Genomic DNA, 17,435 nt, shown 5'->3' with positions numbered 1-17,435 from the left:
CATAATTTTTTGAATTTGGATACCCACGAGATCATAAATCTCCCCACTGGGTGACGTGTTTCTGGTTCCCTCCTGTCTTAGCTTGGGCTGCTATGACAAATACCACAGGTGGGATGGTGGATTACGTGATAAACATTTATTTTTCACAGTTCTGGAGGCTGGAATTCCAAAAACAAGGTACTAGCTTGACTGGTTTCTGGTGAGGGCACTCTTCTGTGTATGTCCACAAATGGAGAGATGGAGAACTAGAGTAAGCAAGGGAGCTCTGGTGTCTCTACTTATAAAGACACTCACCCTGTTGGGTTAGGACCCCACTCTTATGACTTCATTTAAGCTTATTATCTTCCTTAGAAGCCTTATCTCCTAATACAGCCACATTAGGGGTTAGGGCTTAAACACATGAGTTTGCCATTTATTTGTGGTTGAATCTATGTCCTACAAATGTCTTATATTCTGGATTTGGTGGTGACTGCTTTGTGGTCTCAGCTAACACCTTCCTCTGTCCTAGTTTCTCCAAGAAAGTAGGAGTTAGGGTTGGTTGGTGATTGGGCTCAGGCTGAGTAAGTCTTAGGCAGGAAGCCTAAGGAGTGGCAGCTCATGCTCTCCTGCCTTATGTCAACTGATGTGCAGGGTCACATGGGCTAAATCTTGCTAGCCTGCTCTTTCTGTGAGGAAGTTCTTTAATTGTTCATCTCATAATAGCCATTAGTATCATCAACTATACGAAACTAGCCCATCATTAGGGCCTACATGGTAGTGATATTCTAACTTTGCCATCTCTTTTAAATTTGTTAGCTGCAGTTTTTGTTTGTGGAGCAAAAACAATTTTGTCCTCAATTCTGGTTACTTATTATAAAATATAGTTTTTATAGGAATGTGGCTTTATCAGATTTTCAGAATGATACATTGTTGCTCTGGTTCTTACAACAGTGACCAAGAAGTTTTGTTTTTCTTACTTTCATGATGATCTGTTCATTGATCTTTAGGATTTGGTGTATTTCAGCTTTCATTCCTTTTGCTGATGATGAGAGTATCCTTTGAGTGTCCGCAGTAATTTTTTTTAACTTTTATTTAATAAATATAAATTTCCAAAGTACAGCTTATGGATTACAGTGGCTTTTCCCCCCCATAACTTCCCTTCCACCCACAACCCTCCCATCTCCTGCTCCCTCTCCCATTCCATTCGTATCAAGACTCATTTTTTTTTAACAGGCAGAGTGGACAGTGAGAGAGAGAGACAGAGAGAAAGGTCTTCCTTTGCCGTTGGTTCACCCTCCAATGGCCGCCATTGCCGGTGCGCTGCAGCCGGCGCACCGTGCTGATCTGATGGCAGGAGCCAGGTACTTATCCTGGTCTCCCATGGGGTGCAGGGCCCAAGCACTTGGGCCATCCTCCACTGCACTCCCTGGCTGCAGCAAAGAGCTGGCCTGGAAGAGGGGCAGCCAGGACAGAATCCGGTGCCCTGACCAGGACTAAAACCCGGTGTGCCGGTGCTGCAAGGCGGAGGATTAGCCTAGTGAGCCGCGGCGCTGGCAAGATTCATTTTCAATAATCTTTATATACAGAAGATCAATTTAGTATATATTAAGTAAAGATTTTAAGAGTTTGCACCCACACAGAACATAAAGTGTAAAATACTGTTTGAGTACTAGTTATAGCATTAATTCACATTGAACAACACATTAAGGACAGAGATCCTACATGAGGAGTAAGTGCACAGTGACTCCTGTTGTTGACTTAACAATTTAACACTCTTGCTTATGGCGTCAGTAATCTCCCTAGGCTCTTGTCATGAGTTGCCAAGGCTATGGAAGCCTTTTGAGTTCGCCGACTTCAATCTTATTTATACAAGGTCATAGTCAAAGTGGAAGTTCTCTCCTCCCTTCAGAGAAAGGTACCTCCTTCTTTGAAGGCCCGTTCTTTCTACTGGGATCTCACTTGCAGAGATCTTTCATTTAGGACATTTTTTTTTTTTTTTTTGCCAGAGTTTCTTGGCTTTCCATGCCTGAAATACTCTCATGGGCTCTTCAGCTAGATCCGAATGCCTTAAGGGCTGATTCTGAGGCCAGAGTGCTGTTTAGGACATCTGCCGTTCTATGAGTCTGCTGTGTATCCTGCTTCCCATGTTGGATCGTTCTCTCGCAGTTATTTTTTGTAACTGTCTGCTTTACAGCACAGGTTGATCCAGGTTCACCTTGTATATTTCTTGTCCCAGACACAGAGCCAACTAATTTATGAAGAGCCCTTGTTTCATTTAGTGTAAAATAATACTCAGAGCATTAGGTAAAACCCTATCTTAAGAATAGAATAGGAAAAAAAAAAAGAATAGAATAGGGGCAGGGGCTCTTCTGGGTTATACAGACTGTACTTTTAATTTTATTTTAACTTTAGGTGGGAATGATGGTCAGATGCTGTCGAACATATGAAGAGGTTTGCGAAGGTGATGTAGGCAAAGTCATCAAACTGGATAGAGATGGATTGCATGACCTCAATGTACAGTGTGATTGGCAGCAGAAAGGAGGCACTTACTGGGTGAGGTATATTCACGTAGAACTTATAGGTGAGTGCATTCTTTATTCTGCATTTTCTTAGACACAGAATTCCCAGAAGTGAAAGCTGATTGAAATGCATCTCTTACTGAAATCTCTAGGGTATCCTCCACCAAGTTCTTCTTCCCACATCAAGATTGGTGACAAAGTGCGAGTCAAGGCCTCTGTTACAACACCAAAATATAAGTGGGGATCTGTAACTCATCAAAGCGTGGGAGTTGTGAAAGGTAATATTATGTAGGCAACAAAATTCAAATGTTAACTTTTCATTAAGTAATGTAAACTCAATAATTTTTATTATTTGAGGCAAGAGAAAACAAGTATGAAGAAAGCCTGTGATTATAGTGTTGTTTTGCTTGTCATTGCCCTCTAGCCAAAGGCTACAAAAGAAGATACCTGCAGATGAACAAAGTCAGGTTGACTAACTCATTGCAGTTGGAGCGGACACACCCTAGAGGAACTATGTACAAGGACTCATGGGGCTTGTGTTGGTTATTTGGTGGAAGGTTTAAGGAAGCTAGGGTAATTCTAAGGCTGGGTATCTTAATAAATCTTATCTGGAAGGTGGAAAGAGTATAGCCAAACTGCAGTGATGATTGGTAAGGAAGCAGTCATTCAGATTAGACAGGATGGGGGCTGTGTGGTAGTTTTTATATTTTGGTTTAGATTTGATCATACATGACTGAGGAGGGATTTTGTTTCTGTGCTGATGTATCAGTGATCAGAGATCAACTTTGTCTGATTTCGTGTTCTGTAAACATGTACATTCCCCAGATGCCCACAACAGCTGGGGAAGGGGCTAGGCCATAAACAGGATCCGGAAACAGCCTAGGTCTTCCATGTGGCAGCAGGGATTCAAGTACCCGAGCCATCACCTTCTGCCTCCCAGAATGTCTATTAGTTAGAAGCTGGAATCAGAAGCAGAACTGAGACAGGAACCCAGGTGTTGCTTGGATTCCTTCTGAGAGGAGAAGCACAGTGAGGGCAAGAGGCGCGGAGTCATGACACAGACACTGGGAGTCGGGAGTCGGGTGAAAGCGGGCTAGAGGTGAGCAGCTTACAGACTCGTTTATTTCAGTTGGTATAGCAGCTTACATAGCCGGGGCAGCCAATCTGGTCAAGGGGTCGTTTATGCCCTAACCAATCACTGCCTGTTGCCAGGCAGGCTCCTTTGCCAGGTGGGTTCCTAAGCCATTCCTGAGTAACTGATGCTTGCTTGCCAGCGGCCATCTTGGCATGACCTTCTCATTCCACCATACCCAGGCACTCTAATATATGATGTGGTCATCCCAAGCTGCACTTTAACTGCTATGCCAAATGCCCACTTCCTGTGCCACATTTTAAACATATACAAAAGTAGGGAATGTAGTATTATGAACCTCTGTGTGCCTATTACCTGGCTTCAACAGTTGTCAACTTAGAGCCAGAATTGTTTCCCATGGTCGCCTCCTTCAACCATTTGTTTTTTAAGGATCTGTTTATTTGTCTGAAAGAGCTAGAGAGAGCGAGAGAGAGGGAGGATGAGACAGAGATCTTCCACCTACTGCTTCATTCTGCACATGGCTGCAATGACCAGCACTGGGCCAGACCAAAACCAGGAGCCAGGACATCCATCCATGGGTGCCGGTCATGGTCGGCTTGCCCTCAGCCTTAGCAGGGAGCTGGATGGGAAGTGGAGCAGATGGGGCACACTGGCACCCCTCGTGGGATGCTGTGTCCCAGGCAGTGACTCTGCCTGCGACACCACGGTGCTGATCACGCCCTCAGTTACTCTGAGGCTGGGCCCTGACATCGGTGCCTGATTTATAAGCACCTTATACGTCCCTCTAGAAGATATGTACTCTGTGAAACACAGTTGACTGCAGTGTAATATCATGTGGCTAGGTATGTTTAATTTTGTTCTTAGGTCTTTATTGGTGATAATGAGGATATTTTACATGATTTCTGTTCTGTCCTAGCTTTCAGTGCCAATGGGAAAGATATCATTGTCGACTTTCCTCAGCAGTCTCACTGGACTGGGTTGTTATCCGAAATGGAATTGGTGCCTAGTGTTCATCCTGGGGTTACGTGAGTTTTTGTTTTTATGATCGCTAGCTTTGTCTTAGGAGGAAAGTATTTCTTTTGAATTAAGCTTAATAAATGGCCATCTTTTTTCTTATTAACTCAATGGCTATTTTAAAAACAGGTGTGATGGTTGTCAGATGTTTCCTATCAATGGATCCAGATTCAAATGTAGAAACTGTGGTGACTTTGACTTTTGTGAAACATGTTTCAAGACAAAAAAACACAACACTCGGCATACATTTGGCAGAATAAATGAACCAGGTATGGCAAAATGGTCCTGTTTTTCACCAAATACCACTAGTGAGATAGTTATTGTGGACCCCAAAGTATTAGGGCTTGCTCTTTAAGGTCCATATTTAGTGAACACTGGATAGCACATGTGAGCACAGGGAGACAGAAGGGATGGTCTTACTCATTGATGGCTGCTTATCGCTTTTTATTTTTTAAGAAAAGGGTAGAAATTAGAATAGCTAGGGTTGTTTTCTTGTATTTCTATAAAGAAAGTAAAGAAAATCTCAAGACACTGGTGTTTATTGTACAATGTGGAATTGATTAGGTAAATAGTATTTTATTTGTATTTTTTTTTAATTGTGACAAATATATATAAATTACACATACTTATGGGATATTTTGTGATGTTTTGTTACATGTATGCAATGTGCAATCTAGATTTATCCCTTCACAATTTGACATTTCTTTACAGTGAAAACAGTAAAACACTCTTTAATCTACTTTGAGTTAATTTTTCAATTGGTATTACTTTAGGATCTAACTTCATTCTTTTACATGTGCTTCCAGTTTTCATGGCATCATTTATTGAAAAGACTTTTTACCCTCTGAATGGTCTCTGTGACCTTGTTGAAAATTCTAGATTCTCATTTCTGCTCAGTTGGTCTCATTGTTTGTCCTTACGTCAGGTACCATATTACTGTGATGTTGAGGTTATAATAGTTTTCTAATTAATTTAAAAATTGAGGAGAGTAAGTCCTCCAAATATCTTCTGACAGGATTATTTTGGCTATTTGGTTTATCTTGAAATTCTATATACATTTTGGGGTGGATTTTTCAACTTCTAAAAAAATTTACCATTGGGATTTTCATAGAAATTGTATTTTTATGTTTCTTTGGATAAAATTATTTAACAATAGTAAGTTTTTATCTTTTAAAAATTTTCATTTATTTATGAGGCAGAGTTACAGAGGGAGAAATAGAGAGAAAGGTCTTACATCCACTGGTTCATTCTCCAAATAGCCACAGTGGCTGGAGCTGGGCCGATCTGCAGCCAGGATCCAGGAGCTTCTTCCTGGTCTCCCATGTGGGTGCAAGGGCCCAAGATCTTGGGCCATCTCCCGCTGCATTCCTAGGCCATAAGCAGAGAGCTGGATTGGAAGGGGGCAGCTGGGACATGAGTCAGCGCTCATATGAGATGCCAGCACCACAGGTAGAAGCTTAGCCTACTATGCCACAGCGCCAGCCCCGTCAGTTTTTCTGTCTATGTATACAGGATATCTTCACATTTACTTAAGTCTCCTTTAATATCTTTCGGCATTATTTTTGCAATTTTCCTAAGTATTTCTTTTAATACTATTTTTTGATGAAATTGTTTTCTTAATTGATTTTTTTGGGGATGTTCATTGCTAAAATATAGAAATAAACTGATTTTTGTTGGTTGAATTTTTATCCAGCAACTTTGTTGACTTTAATAGATTTAATAGTTTTTTGTGTGGATTATTTAGGGTTTTCTACATATAAGACCATGTCATCTACATACAGACAATTTTCCATCTTTCTTTCCAACTTAGGTACCTATACCAGGGGACTTAAAAAAATTCATGGAAAAATGGAATGAAAAAATGTTTATTTTGGTACAGAAAATTTTTAAATCCAATTATAGTTTGTTCATAATAAGTGTTTCCAAGTGCATTAGCAGGGAGCTGGATTGGAAGTTGAATAGCCAGAACTCGAACTGGTGGCTGTATGGGATGCTGGTATTGCACACAGTGGCTAAACACAACACCAGCCCCTGGATTTTCTTTAGAATGCATTCAGGATTATATGTTTGTTCTTGAATGTTTTATCTGACTCTTCTAGTTGTCCTCAATGGGAAAGGCTTGTTGAGCTTCTAGATCTGCCATTAATAGAAGCAGAAACACTTTGCAAATTTATTTTTACCTTTGCATTTGTGAAAGAATTTTTAATAAGTGTTTTCTATGAGCACTGAACTTGTTCCACAACTTATTGTATTCTCTTTGTTTAGAAATATATTACTCTGTGTTACCTGAGAAACTTAAGGCAGATAAATCACAGCATTACATGGACTTCATCTCATAAATTGATGTGAAATATCTTTTTTTTTTTTTAACAAAGATTTACTTTATCCATCTGAAGGGTAGAGTGACAGAGAAAAGGAAGGAAGAGAGAGGGAGGAAGAGACAGAAAAAGGAACCTTCTATCACCTGGTTCATTCCCCAAATAACCACAGTTCCATGCCTGGGCCAAGTTGAAGCCATGTGCCTGAAACTCCATCCAAATGGGTGCTGTATCTTTTGCTGCTTTCCTAAGAGCATTAGTAGGGATCTGATTGGAAGCGGAGCAGCCAGGACTCAAATCATTGCTACAATATGGGATGCTGGCATTGTATGCTGCATTTTTTCCTGCTGCACCACAACGATGGCCCCTGAAATATCTTGACTAATTCTTTGAAAGTGACTTTTGGTATTTACTAGCTCCTTTTATTTTATTTTATTTTTTTTAAAGATTTTATTTATTTATTCAAAAGTCAGAAAGCCACACAGAGAGAAGAGAGGCAGAGAGAGAAAGAGAGAGAGAGAGAGAGGTCCTCCATCCAATGGTTCACTCCCCAGTTGGCCACAATGGCTAGAGCTGCACCAGTCTGAAGCCAGGAGCCAGGAGCTTCTTCCAGGTCTCCCACGTGGGTACAGGGGCCCAAGGACTTGGGCCATCTTCCACTGCCTTCCCAGGCCATCGCAGAGAGCTGGATTGGAAGAGGAGCAGCTGGGACTAGAACCGGCACGCACATGGGATGTTGGAGCTTCAGGCCAGGGCTTTAACCGCTGTACCACAGTGCTGGCCCCTATTAGCTCTTTTTAATTTGGAATTTTTCTGTTTTTCTTCAAGTACGAATCTCCTCACTATGCAGTAGTCTTGATTTCTTGGACATGCAGGTTCTGTTACTGTTCAACAGTGTTAACTTTCTCTTTGACCACATGAAACAGGACAGTCTGCAGTATTTTGTGGCCGTTCTGGAAAACAGCTGAAGCGCTGTCACAGCAGCCAGCCAGGAATGCTGCTGGACAGCTGGTCCCGCATGGTGAAGAGCCTGAATGTATCATCCTCAGTGAACCAGGCTTCCCGTCTGATTGATGGTAGCGAGCCCTGCTGGCAGTCATCTGGGTCACAAGGAAAGGTAGGATGTGAGAAGGGCACATCTGGAAATACTGTTATTCAGGTGGCTTTGCAGTTTAGCTTTTCAGAATAAACTGTGAAAAATCGGTCTGGTCTCACTTTGTAGTTTAGCTCATAAATTATCTTGAAGTTTTATTAATGGTACCAGTCTGTACTCACTTTCTTTAGCTCATAAATTATCTTAAAGTTATAGAGTAATTTGCCATCCCGTTTTTAGTGTCAGAGATTTTAAATTATATGGGTAACAGATTTTATCTAGTCAACCAACTGATTGAGTGCATAGCAGGGATTTTTTTCCCTTTCCTACGTAAAATGGGTGAATTCTGATTGTACTCTGTATAGCCTAACAAATATGTTCCAGATTGCACTGGTGTGTGAGGCGGGTGTGTGCTTGTATGGGCATAGATCAGATTTGGAAAGTGGGGGCCTTTTCTCCACATTGACTCTAGTGGTTTCTATCTGCCATTGCTTGATGCGAGTGCAAGTATCATGCTAGTCATGAGTCTGTAATACCTTGTTTCTGGGGCTTAGAGTGACACTCTCTTCTAGTGTACAAGTAACAGGGTAGGATACTCCTCCTTCTCCCAGGGAAGAGGAAGATCGCTTCATGCCATGTTTTGTATTTTAAAAAAGCTTCAAGCTTCAGTGATGATGTATTAGTTAAAATACAACTGAATTTTGTTAACTGAGAATATGATATTTTCCTTGTTTTTTTTTTTTTAAAGCATTGGATTCGCTTGGAGATATTCCCAGATGTTCTTGTTCATAGACTAAAGATGATAGTAGATCCTGCTGACAGTAGCTATATGCCTTCCCTGGTTGTAGTATCAGGTAATTGAATTAGTTTATTCAAAAAGAAGTTTCTTTATCATGTAATAAAAACTCCTTTATTTGACTCCTTTTTTTTTTCCTAAATCTTTTTTCTAGGTGGAAATTCCCTAAATAACCTGATTGAACTGAAGACAATCAATATTAACTCAAATGACACCACAGTGCCCCTTCTGAATGACTGCACAGAGGTAGGTAGCCGTGGTTGTATTCCTTTTGGGTGTTCACAAATGAACACAGAAATGGCCATTTCTGTGCTAGCATTGAGCCCTGAGCCCATTTTTTCCTTCCTTAGTTAAATAATTATAGTTGTTTTAAAACTTGACATTTTTAAACAAAAAACTTATTTTACAAACTTGAATCTGCTGTTCATCTGTTCAGCATGACAGGGAAACAAACTTCATTCTTAATATTTTTGATAATAAGCATGGGTAAGTGCTCCCAACAAAAATCGCTGTTTGGCATTTGAGGTCACTGTTCACAGTGCCCGTTTTGGTTTTCATTAAATGTCTTTGATTTTGTGGTGTTTTTTCTGACCATTTAAGAGACACTGAAAGTACTTTTTTTTAGTATGTCACCCATTCACATCAAGTGATACTCTTTTCACTGGTAATAACACCTTATTCCAGTGTCTCTTGGAAATTTTGTCTGAGTAAATCAGGGAGGATTGTTTGAATAGTACCCATACACTTCAGATCAGTCAGTCTCTCAGATCTACCAGTAAATCTTTCCACAAGGCTGTCAGCACTATTTTAATATGTGGAATATGGTCACTGTTACCACCATTCATTCTTAGTGATATAATGATTAATAATCAGTACCAGTGATGTTACTAAATGTGTAATTTAGCAAATTATAAGAATGAAAGATAATATTGAATTTTTCTTCAGTAAGATAATATTGTGAATTTTAGTGTATTTTACTGTTAATTTATTGCTAGGTAACTTAATGCAGCTTGCAGAATATATTAATTGTAGCACTGCATAATTTTACATTTTAACTAAATCAGCAACTATGGAGTAAGTTAAATCAACTGAGATTTTCATTCATATAGGTGTATTTACCTTAACCCAACAAGTTTCCAATTCAAAACAATTTGTAATAATTGATAGCTACAAAATAGTGTGTGTTACATGTATAAGAAATTTGAAGCAATGTCAGTATGAAGAGAGAACTCAGGACTCACCCTGTATCTCCTCTGCCATTCCTGTGGAGCTACTTGATTCCTTATGAATGGCCTTTCCTTTCCGGGGATGGGGAACATCCGGCCCATGGAATCGTTTGGTGAGGCCTTGCCAAGGCAACTGCAGGCAGGACTCGAAATTCAGTAAATCTACAGCAGGTTGGCTGGCGCTGCGGCTCAGTAGGCTAACCCTCCACCTGCGGCACCGGCACCCCAGGTTCTCTTCCCAGTCGGGACGCCGGATTCTGTCCCAGTTGCCCCTCTTCCAGGCCAGCTCTCTGCTGTGGCCAGGGAGTGCAGTGGAGGATGGCCCAAGTGCTTGGGCCCTGCACCCCATGGGAGACCAGGAAAAGCACCTGGCTCCTGCTTTCAGATCAGCGCAGTGCACTGGCTGCAGCGCGCTGGCCGCGGCGGCCATTGGAGGGTGAACCAACGGCAAAGGAAGACCTTTCTCTCTGTCTCTCTCTCTCACTGTCCACTCTGCCTGTCAAATAAAAAAAAAATCTGTAGCAGGCTGATTTTTAAGTTTATGATTTTGTTTGGCGCTTGAATGATGTTATACATATACAAGTTACTCTTGGCAGAAAGTTGCCCCATTCCTGCTTTATACAGATGACTGGTTATGGAAATTTTCACCATGAAACCAAAAACAGGAAGTATGTTGAAACTCCTACTACCTCACCACCCAGCTTCAGCCCTCTCCCCCTCCTACCTCATTGTCATTTGCAGCAGCTCCTAAGCATGAAATTGTTTTAAAAGCACTTGTTTCAATAAATTCTTTCAATATTATTCTCTAATAAGGACTTAAAAATACCATTATAACAACTATCAGATAGTATCCAGTGTTCACATTTACTAATTATCTGATAAATGCCTTTTTGCTGTTGGGTTGTGTGAATGGTGTCTGCACTTTGTACTGCATTTATTCTTGATTCTCTTGGTTTTTCCTTACTACAGAAAAAAAGAAACTGATTCATTTTTTTTTTTTCTTTAGCAGTCTTGATATCAACTTGGCTTTCACATCCTATAGTGGTGTTCAACCTTTGTTACCTATGAAATAGTAGATCTTGAGATTTGGTCAGATCCAGTTTAGGCAGTAAAAAGTAATATTTTGTATTGTGTGTTTCCCACTACCTCACTCTTTGTAGAGGGAAAATATAGGAATGGAGGAATAGTGTCTGTTCCATGATAGGAATACAGTCTACCAAATACAGAGAGAATGGGGTATTTGTGGGAAAAATAAACACCTTGAACAAATGAATGACAAAGGCTAACAGAGAGAGCTTGGGTTGTTTCTGTCTCAATTTGAGCAAGCCAGCAATAAAATGATATTTGTGAGACAATCAGAAAAGTTTGATTGCTGTACCATATTAGATGATATTGTTTGAGCCATGATGATAGTCATGTGGATATTTTAATAAAATCTCCTTAATTTAGTGACGCATAGTAAAGTTTTGAACAGCACAGTACCTGGAGTTTTCTTGCCGTAATGCATGTGTGAACAAGATTCATGTATTGGAAATCGTTGAGCTAGGTGGTGGCGCTAGTGAACTTGTTGTACTGTTCTGTCTAGTGTGTCATTTCAAATATTTTTTATTATGTTTTAAAAAGTTAGGAAGGCTCCACTGCTGCCTGGCATATAATCTCTTTTATACTTAATATGTCTTGGTTCAAAAAAACTCTAAAACTTGGGGATCGGTGTTGTGGCATAGTGAGTAAAGCAGCTGCCTGCCATGCTGACATCCCATATGGGTGCTGGTTTGTGTCCTGGCTGCTCCATTTCTGATCCAGCTCCCTGCTGGTGGCCTGGGAAAAGCAGTGGAGGGTGGTTCAAGTGTTTGGGACCCTGCCACCCATAGGAGTCCTGAATGAAGTTCCTGGCTTTATCCTGGCTCAGTCTTTGCTGCTGGCCATCTGTTGAGTGAGCCAGCAGATGGAAGATACCTCTGACTGTCCCTGTAGCTCTTTCAAAATAAATAAATGTAAAAAAAAAAAAAAAACAAAACCAAAAAACTCTAAAACATAAAGTTTCTGCTTATTCAGTGAGACTTTCATCCTATTTAATTTCTTTCTTTCTTTTATATTTATTTGACAGGTAGAGTTGTAGACAGTGAGAGAGAGAGAGAGAGAGAGAGAGACAGACAGACAGACAGACAGAGAGAAAGGTCTTCCTTCCATTGGTTCACTCCCCAAATGGCCGCTACGGTCGGCGTTGTGCTGATCCGAAGCCAGGAGCCAGGTGCTTCTTCCTGGTCTCCCATGTGGGTGCAGGGCCCAAGCACTTGGGCCATCCTCCACTGCCTTCCTGGGCCACAGCAGAGAGCTGGACTGGAAGAGGAGCAACCGGGACTAGAACCTGATGCCCATATGGGATGCTGGTGCCGCAGGCGAGGATTAACCAAGTGAGCCACAGCACCGCCCCTCATCCTATTTAATTTCATCAAGAAAACCTGTGAGAGTCCCAGGCCCCAAGTGGATACATTCAATGTTATATTAACTCCTTTTAAAACAAGCTTTGCTTAAGTGTGACACTGGTAAATTTGACTCACTTACTTGATATTTCTGGAACTAAAGTAAAGGGGCTCTAGTTGTCCACACATTCCATTTTTGAATATTCTACTCTTCAGTTAAAGGATCTAATGTGTTTGACTCTGAAAAGTTTTTAGCTCATTGTTTGTACATCTAGTATCACAGGTATATCGAAATTGCCATCAAGCAGTGCAGGAGCTCAGGAATTGATTGTAAAATCCATGGTCTCATCCTGCTGGGACGGATCCGTGCTGAGGAAGAAGATTTGGCTGCGGTTCCTTTCTTAGCTTCAGACAACGAGGAGGAAGAAGATGATAAAGCCAGCAGTGGAAGGTGAGAGCCATTTTTTATTAGTCCTCACTTATCTTTTTCTGCTTCATTCTCAAATCCTCGCTTTCAAAAGTAAATATTTAATTAGTGTTCATTGCATAATGTGAGTAGTTTTGTTCCCATAAGAATGTTTGGTAAATTATAGTTGAGGGGCTGGTGTTCTGGTGTAATGGGTAAAGCCACCCCCTGTGACATCAGCATCCCATATGTGTGGGCAGTTCGAGTCCTGGCTGTACCACTTCCAATCCAGATCCCTGCTAATGCTCCTTGGAGGATAGCCCAAGTGCTTGGACCCCTGCATTGCTGTGGGAGAGCTGGAGGAAGCTCCTGGCTTTGGACTGACCCAGTTCTGGCCATTGTGGCCATTTGGAGAGCAAACCAGCAGATGGAGGATCTCTTTTCTCCCTGCTTCTCGCCCTGTAACTCTGCCTTTCAAATAAATAAATGAACAAATAAATAAATCTTAAAAAATAGTTGTTGAATATGAGAGAATTATGATTTAGCTTGTTTTTAAGAAAATGTTTAATGTTGAGAAATACATTTAGAAGAAATAAAAATATTTAATTTTTGAAACTGAAATATTAGTTACTGTTTTGGAATATACCCTTGTAGTTTTACTTTCTTTTTTCTTTCTGTATTTAAATGCATTTTCCTAAGGAAATTGTATGCATAGCTTTTTTTTAACCAAGTGTTTTATTGTTAACTTTGAAAACTTAATTTTTTTGTTATGATAAAATATATAAGCTATAATTTATTATTTTAGCAACTTTGAAGCATACAGTTCAGTGGCATTAAGAACATTCATATTCCATCCATCTTCAGAATATCCTCATTGTCGCTCCCCCATTCACGGAGGAACGACACAGGACCCTGCGCTGTTCTTTCGTCTGCTCGGCCCTCCCCGGGTTTGCTGCTGGTCCTTCCTGGGTTGGCTGCCGTCCCTTCCACCTCCGTGGAGGGGCGGCTCCCCCTGCCACTTTCCCCACTTCCGCGGGGGAGTGGCACACTGGCGGCCGGCTCTCTCGGGGGCTGCTCAGATGTTATCCAGATGTTCCTGGTGAATGTTGTCTCTCTCCTTTATAGTCCTCTTCCACCAATCCCAACTCTGCTACCTACATGCCGAGCACGCTGCTCTCCTCCAATCAGGAGCAAGATCAGCTCCTGCAGCTCATCAGTCAAATTGGTGAGAGGCAGCTGTGTAGAAGCTGTTTACTCCTCTCCCAGCGCCATATTGTGGGAGAGCAGATGCATAGAATAAGTCTTAATTCCAGTAACTTAGTCTAGTCCGAGTTGCTCCCCACACTCATCATTAGTCTTCTGTAGTGACGGTTTTTGTGTGGTATTTTGCCTTATGATTGTGTTCTTATGACTGAATTCCTAATTTTTTTAAAAGATTTATTTATTTATTTGAAAGTCAGAGTTACACAGAGAGAGAAGGAGAAGCAGAGAGACAGAGAGGTCTTCCATCTGCTGGTTCACTTCCCAGGTGGCTGCAACGGCCGGAGCTGTGCCGATCTGAAGCCAGGAGCTGGGAGCTTCTTCCTAGTCTCCCACGTGGGTGCAGGGGCCCAAGGATTTGTGCCGTCCTCTGCCACTTTCCCAGGCCATAGCAGAGAACTGGATAGAGAGTGGTGCAGCCAGGTCTCTAGCCAGCACCCTTATGGGATGGCAGCACTGCAGGAAACGCTTTGCCCCCTATGCCACAGCGCTGGCCCCTGAATTCCTTATTTTGTATGAACACTATGGTTGTGACCATAGCCATATTCATTAGACACATATATAAGGTACTTTAAAAAGTTTATGGAGAAATGGAATTAAAAGTATGACTTTATTTTGGTGTGAAACTTTTTGAACTTCATGCATGGCTTATCAGATACACGTTTTCCACATATTCTGAGAAAAATAAGCTCACTTGTAATTCTATTTTTCTATACACTTAATTTTTTTTTTTTTTTTAAAGATTATTTGTTTGACAGGCGGAGTTACAGAGACAGAGGGAAAGACATATACACAGAACTTCCATCTGCTATTCACTCCCGAAATGGCTGAAAATGGCTGAAGCCAGGAGCCTGGGACTCCATCTGAGTCTCCCATGTGGGTGCAGTGGCCTGACCACTTGGACCATCTTCTGCCTTCCCAGTTTTATTAACAGGGAACTGGATCAGAAGTGGAGCAGCCAGGACTTTAACTGGTGCTCACATGGGATGTTGGCATTGCTAGTAGCAGCTTAACCTGCTGCTCTACAACACTGACCCCATATTTACTTGAAAGAACTACAGAGAGAGGGAGAGAAAGAAATGTTTCATCTGCTGGTTCACCTAAATTGCTGCAACAGCCAGGGCTGGGCAAGGCCAAACCAGGAGCCTGGAGCTCCATCCTGGTCTCCCACATGGGTGGCAGGGCCCAAGCACTTGGCACATCAACAGGAAGCTGGTTAGGAAATGGAGCAGCCAACTTGAACTGATGCTCTGATACAAGATGCCAGCATTGCAGCAGCTGGTTAACCTGCTGTGCCACAACACTATCTCCCCGCCATGCGACTTATGAAGTACTCTCATATCTGTTGAAAATGCACTGTGGGCCAGTCCCTGTTCTCTGCTCTTGTGGGAATACCATGGTTTATTCTAATATATGTCTCCAGGCACTTGTGTGTCAGGGCTGTTGTTCTAAGCCCTGTTAACTGTCCCAACAGCAGACTGTAGACAGTCACTGTGTTTATTTAAGTTGTATTTTCCTAGATAAATTATTGCAGGTAAAACTACTAAGTCACAGGATGTACAAAATAAATCTATTTGCTTTCAGCATTCCCAAAACAAAGCTCTGTTAGTTGCTAGTGTGGCCAGGGCCCTGCAGACAGGCACAAGAAGCAAATCACGAGTGTCTGCTGATGTTGTTGACCAAATCGCCTTTGCTGTAGGTGCTTGCTGAGCAGTGACTTATGGAGACAGAGGGGCTCGCTGGCACTGCTGTTAAGCACATCTCTTAGCCATGAGTGGACAGATTATCCTTGGGTTCTGTGATCTTGTGTTTAGATTTTGTGCTGTTTTATTTCAGAACCTTGGAAAGAAAAAGTATATGTATGATGCAACCGTTTCTAGAATATATGTTATGCTAAATGATACAGTTCAAACTGATTGTACCTACATAGAATAGCTTAGATAAATAAAATACAAGTTCACTTGGATTAGCAAATCATTGGGACTTTTAAGAAAAAGCGTTATAGATGAACATTTTCTTACCAATAGCTACTAAAATGAATTGGGCACATACAGTCAATACATATCCTGTATATATGAAATAACCTAAATAGTTTTAAAGTTAACTTATCAGTCATCAATGCTTGATTGAATACGTTATTCAAGAACCATCTAATATTTGAATGTAACTGGTTTCCCTGTATTATTAATTAGCTACTGACTTCAGCTAATGAACACTGATCCAGGAAGTCTCTCAAAGGGCTGGTTCCAAGTGGGATGTGCTCACATTGATCAGTGAAACTAACCTTTGTTCTAACTGGTCAATGCTTCCATGGCACCCATTGTTAAATATCTTGAATATCATTCTTGGTTTCCCACACATAGTTTTGACTGAAAATGTGTTATAAGATATTTCATTATCTGATATATATGCTTAATTGCTGGTTTGTGGTATCAGATGAGAATCTTCTACATTTTTATTTTCAAACCATAAAATTTGGTCACTTTAAGTCTATAACATGTTTTAAAAAGTCTTAGATAAATATTTATTGGTATATAACATGGTTAAAAAAAAAGCCAGTCTTATTTATATAGAACCTAATATCCAGAGCTGTCAGTCATTCATCTTGTTGTATAAAGATAGAACAAAAGTAAACAAAATGGTGAGAACCCCAAACACAAAAGCACCAGGCATCATACTACCAACCAAAAAAAAAAAAAAAAAAAAGACCTAACATCCCATGTACTTCATGGTTTCATCGAGTTCAAGAATTGGAGTGTTTTGACTGTTGGTGGTTAATCTTCTAAACCTTTGAGGGTAGGTAAGCAGATGGGGCTATCGAGGTGGAAAGAACAAGTTACCTGGGAAAGAAAGAGAAGGTGAGACCCTCCAGCCTAGCTGGCCAGCAGTTAGGCATTTAGCCAGTGTTGTGGGCAAAGGGACTAAAGGAGGAAAGTAGCATTTTGCCTTCGGAAAAGTATCTGTGTTAGACTACCTCTAAGGTCATATGGCCACATCTGTGTTATTGTTTCTGTGGAGAAAAATGAACCAAATGGTTGTCCAGGTTTAGGGTCACTGCCACAAGGCCATTCACAATGGTTACTCTTGGGAATATTAGTTCATTGTGGCAATGAATGGGAATCTCTCTGATCACTGAACTAATTATATTCCACTTGGTGTTTTAAAAGAAAGGGGGCAGAATTAGGCGTCGCAGTTAAAGTGCTGGGTAAGATGCTCACAACTTATATGCAATGCCTGATTTTGAGTCCCATCTCTACTCCCTATTTCAGTTTCCTGCTCTGTGCACTCTGGGAGGCACCAGGTGATGG

At 41.1% G+C, this 17,435-nt stretch overlaps 1 protein-coding gene across 3 annotated transcripts in view; it reads left to right on the top strand.

Annotated features, from left to right (window-relative positions):
• HERC2 (HECT and RLD domain containing E3 ubiquitin protein ligase 2) overlaps window positions 1-17,435 on the top strand; it is a 233,159-nt gene that overhangs the window by 147,160 nt on the left and 68,564 nt on the right. For all 3 annotated transcript variants that reach the window (XM_051822208.2, XM_051822209.2, XM_051822210.2), the window contains exons 49-56: window positions 2,392-2,560; window positions 2,651-2,776; window positions 4,508-4,616; window positions 4,735-4,874; window positions 7,850-8,040; window positions 8,765-8,870; window positions 8,967-9,058; window positions 12,737-12,912. In XM_051822208.2, the coding sequence (XP_051678168.2) occupies window positions 2,392-2,560; window positions 2,651-2,776; window positions 4,508-4,616; window positions 4,735-4,874; window positions 7,850-8,040; window positions 8,765-8,870; window positions 8,967-9,058; window positions 12,737-12,912 (1,109 nt within the window). The remainder of the gene's footprint in view (window positions 1-2,391; window positions 2,561-2,650; window positions 2,777-4,507; window positions 4,617-4,734; window positions 4,875-7,849; window positions 8,041-8,764; window positions 8,871-8,966; window positions 9,059-12,736; window positions 12,913-17,435) is intronic.

Source organism: Oryctolagus cuniculus, chromosome 12 (assembly GCF_964237555.1).
Source record: "Oryctolagus cuniculus chromosome 12, mOryCun1.1, whole genome shotgun sequence".
In the NCBI taxonomy this organism is placed as follows: Eukaryota; Metazoa; Chordata; class Mammalia; order Lagomorpha; family Leporidae; genus Oryctolagus; species Oryctolagus cuniculus.
Note: the sequence above shows the minus strand (reverse complement) of the source record. Positions and strands in the feature narration are given on the sequence as shown.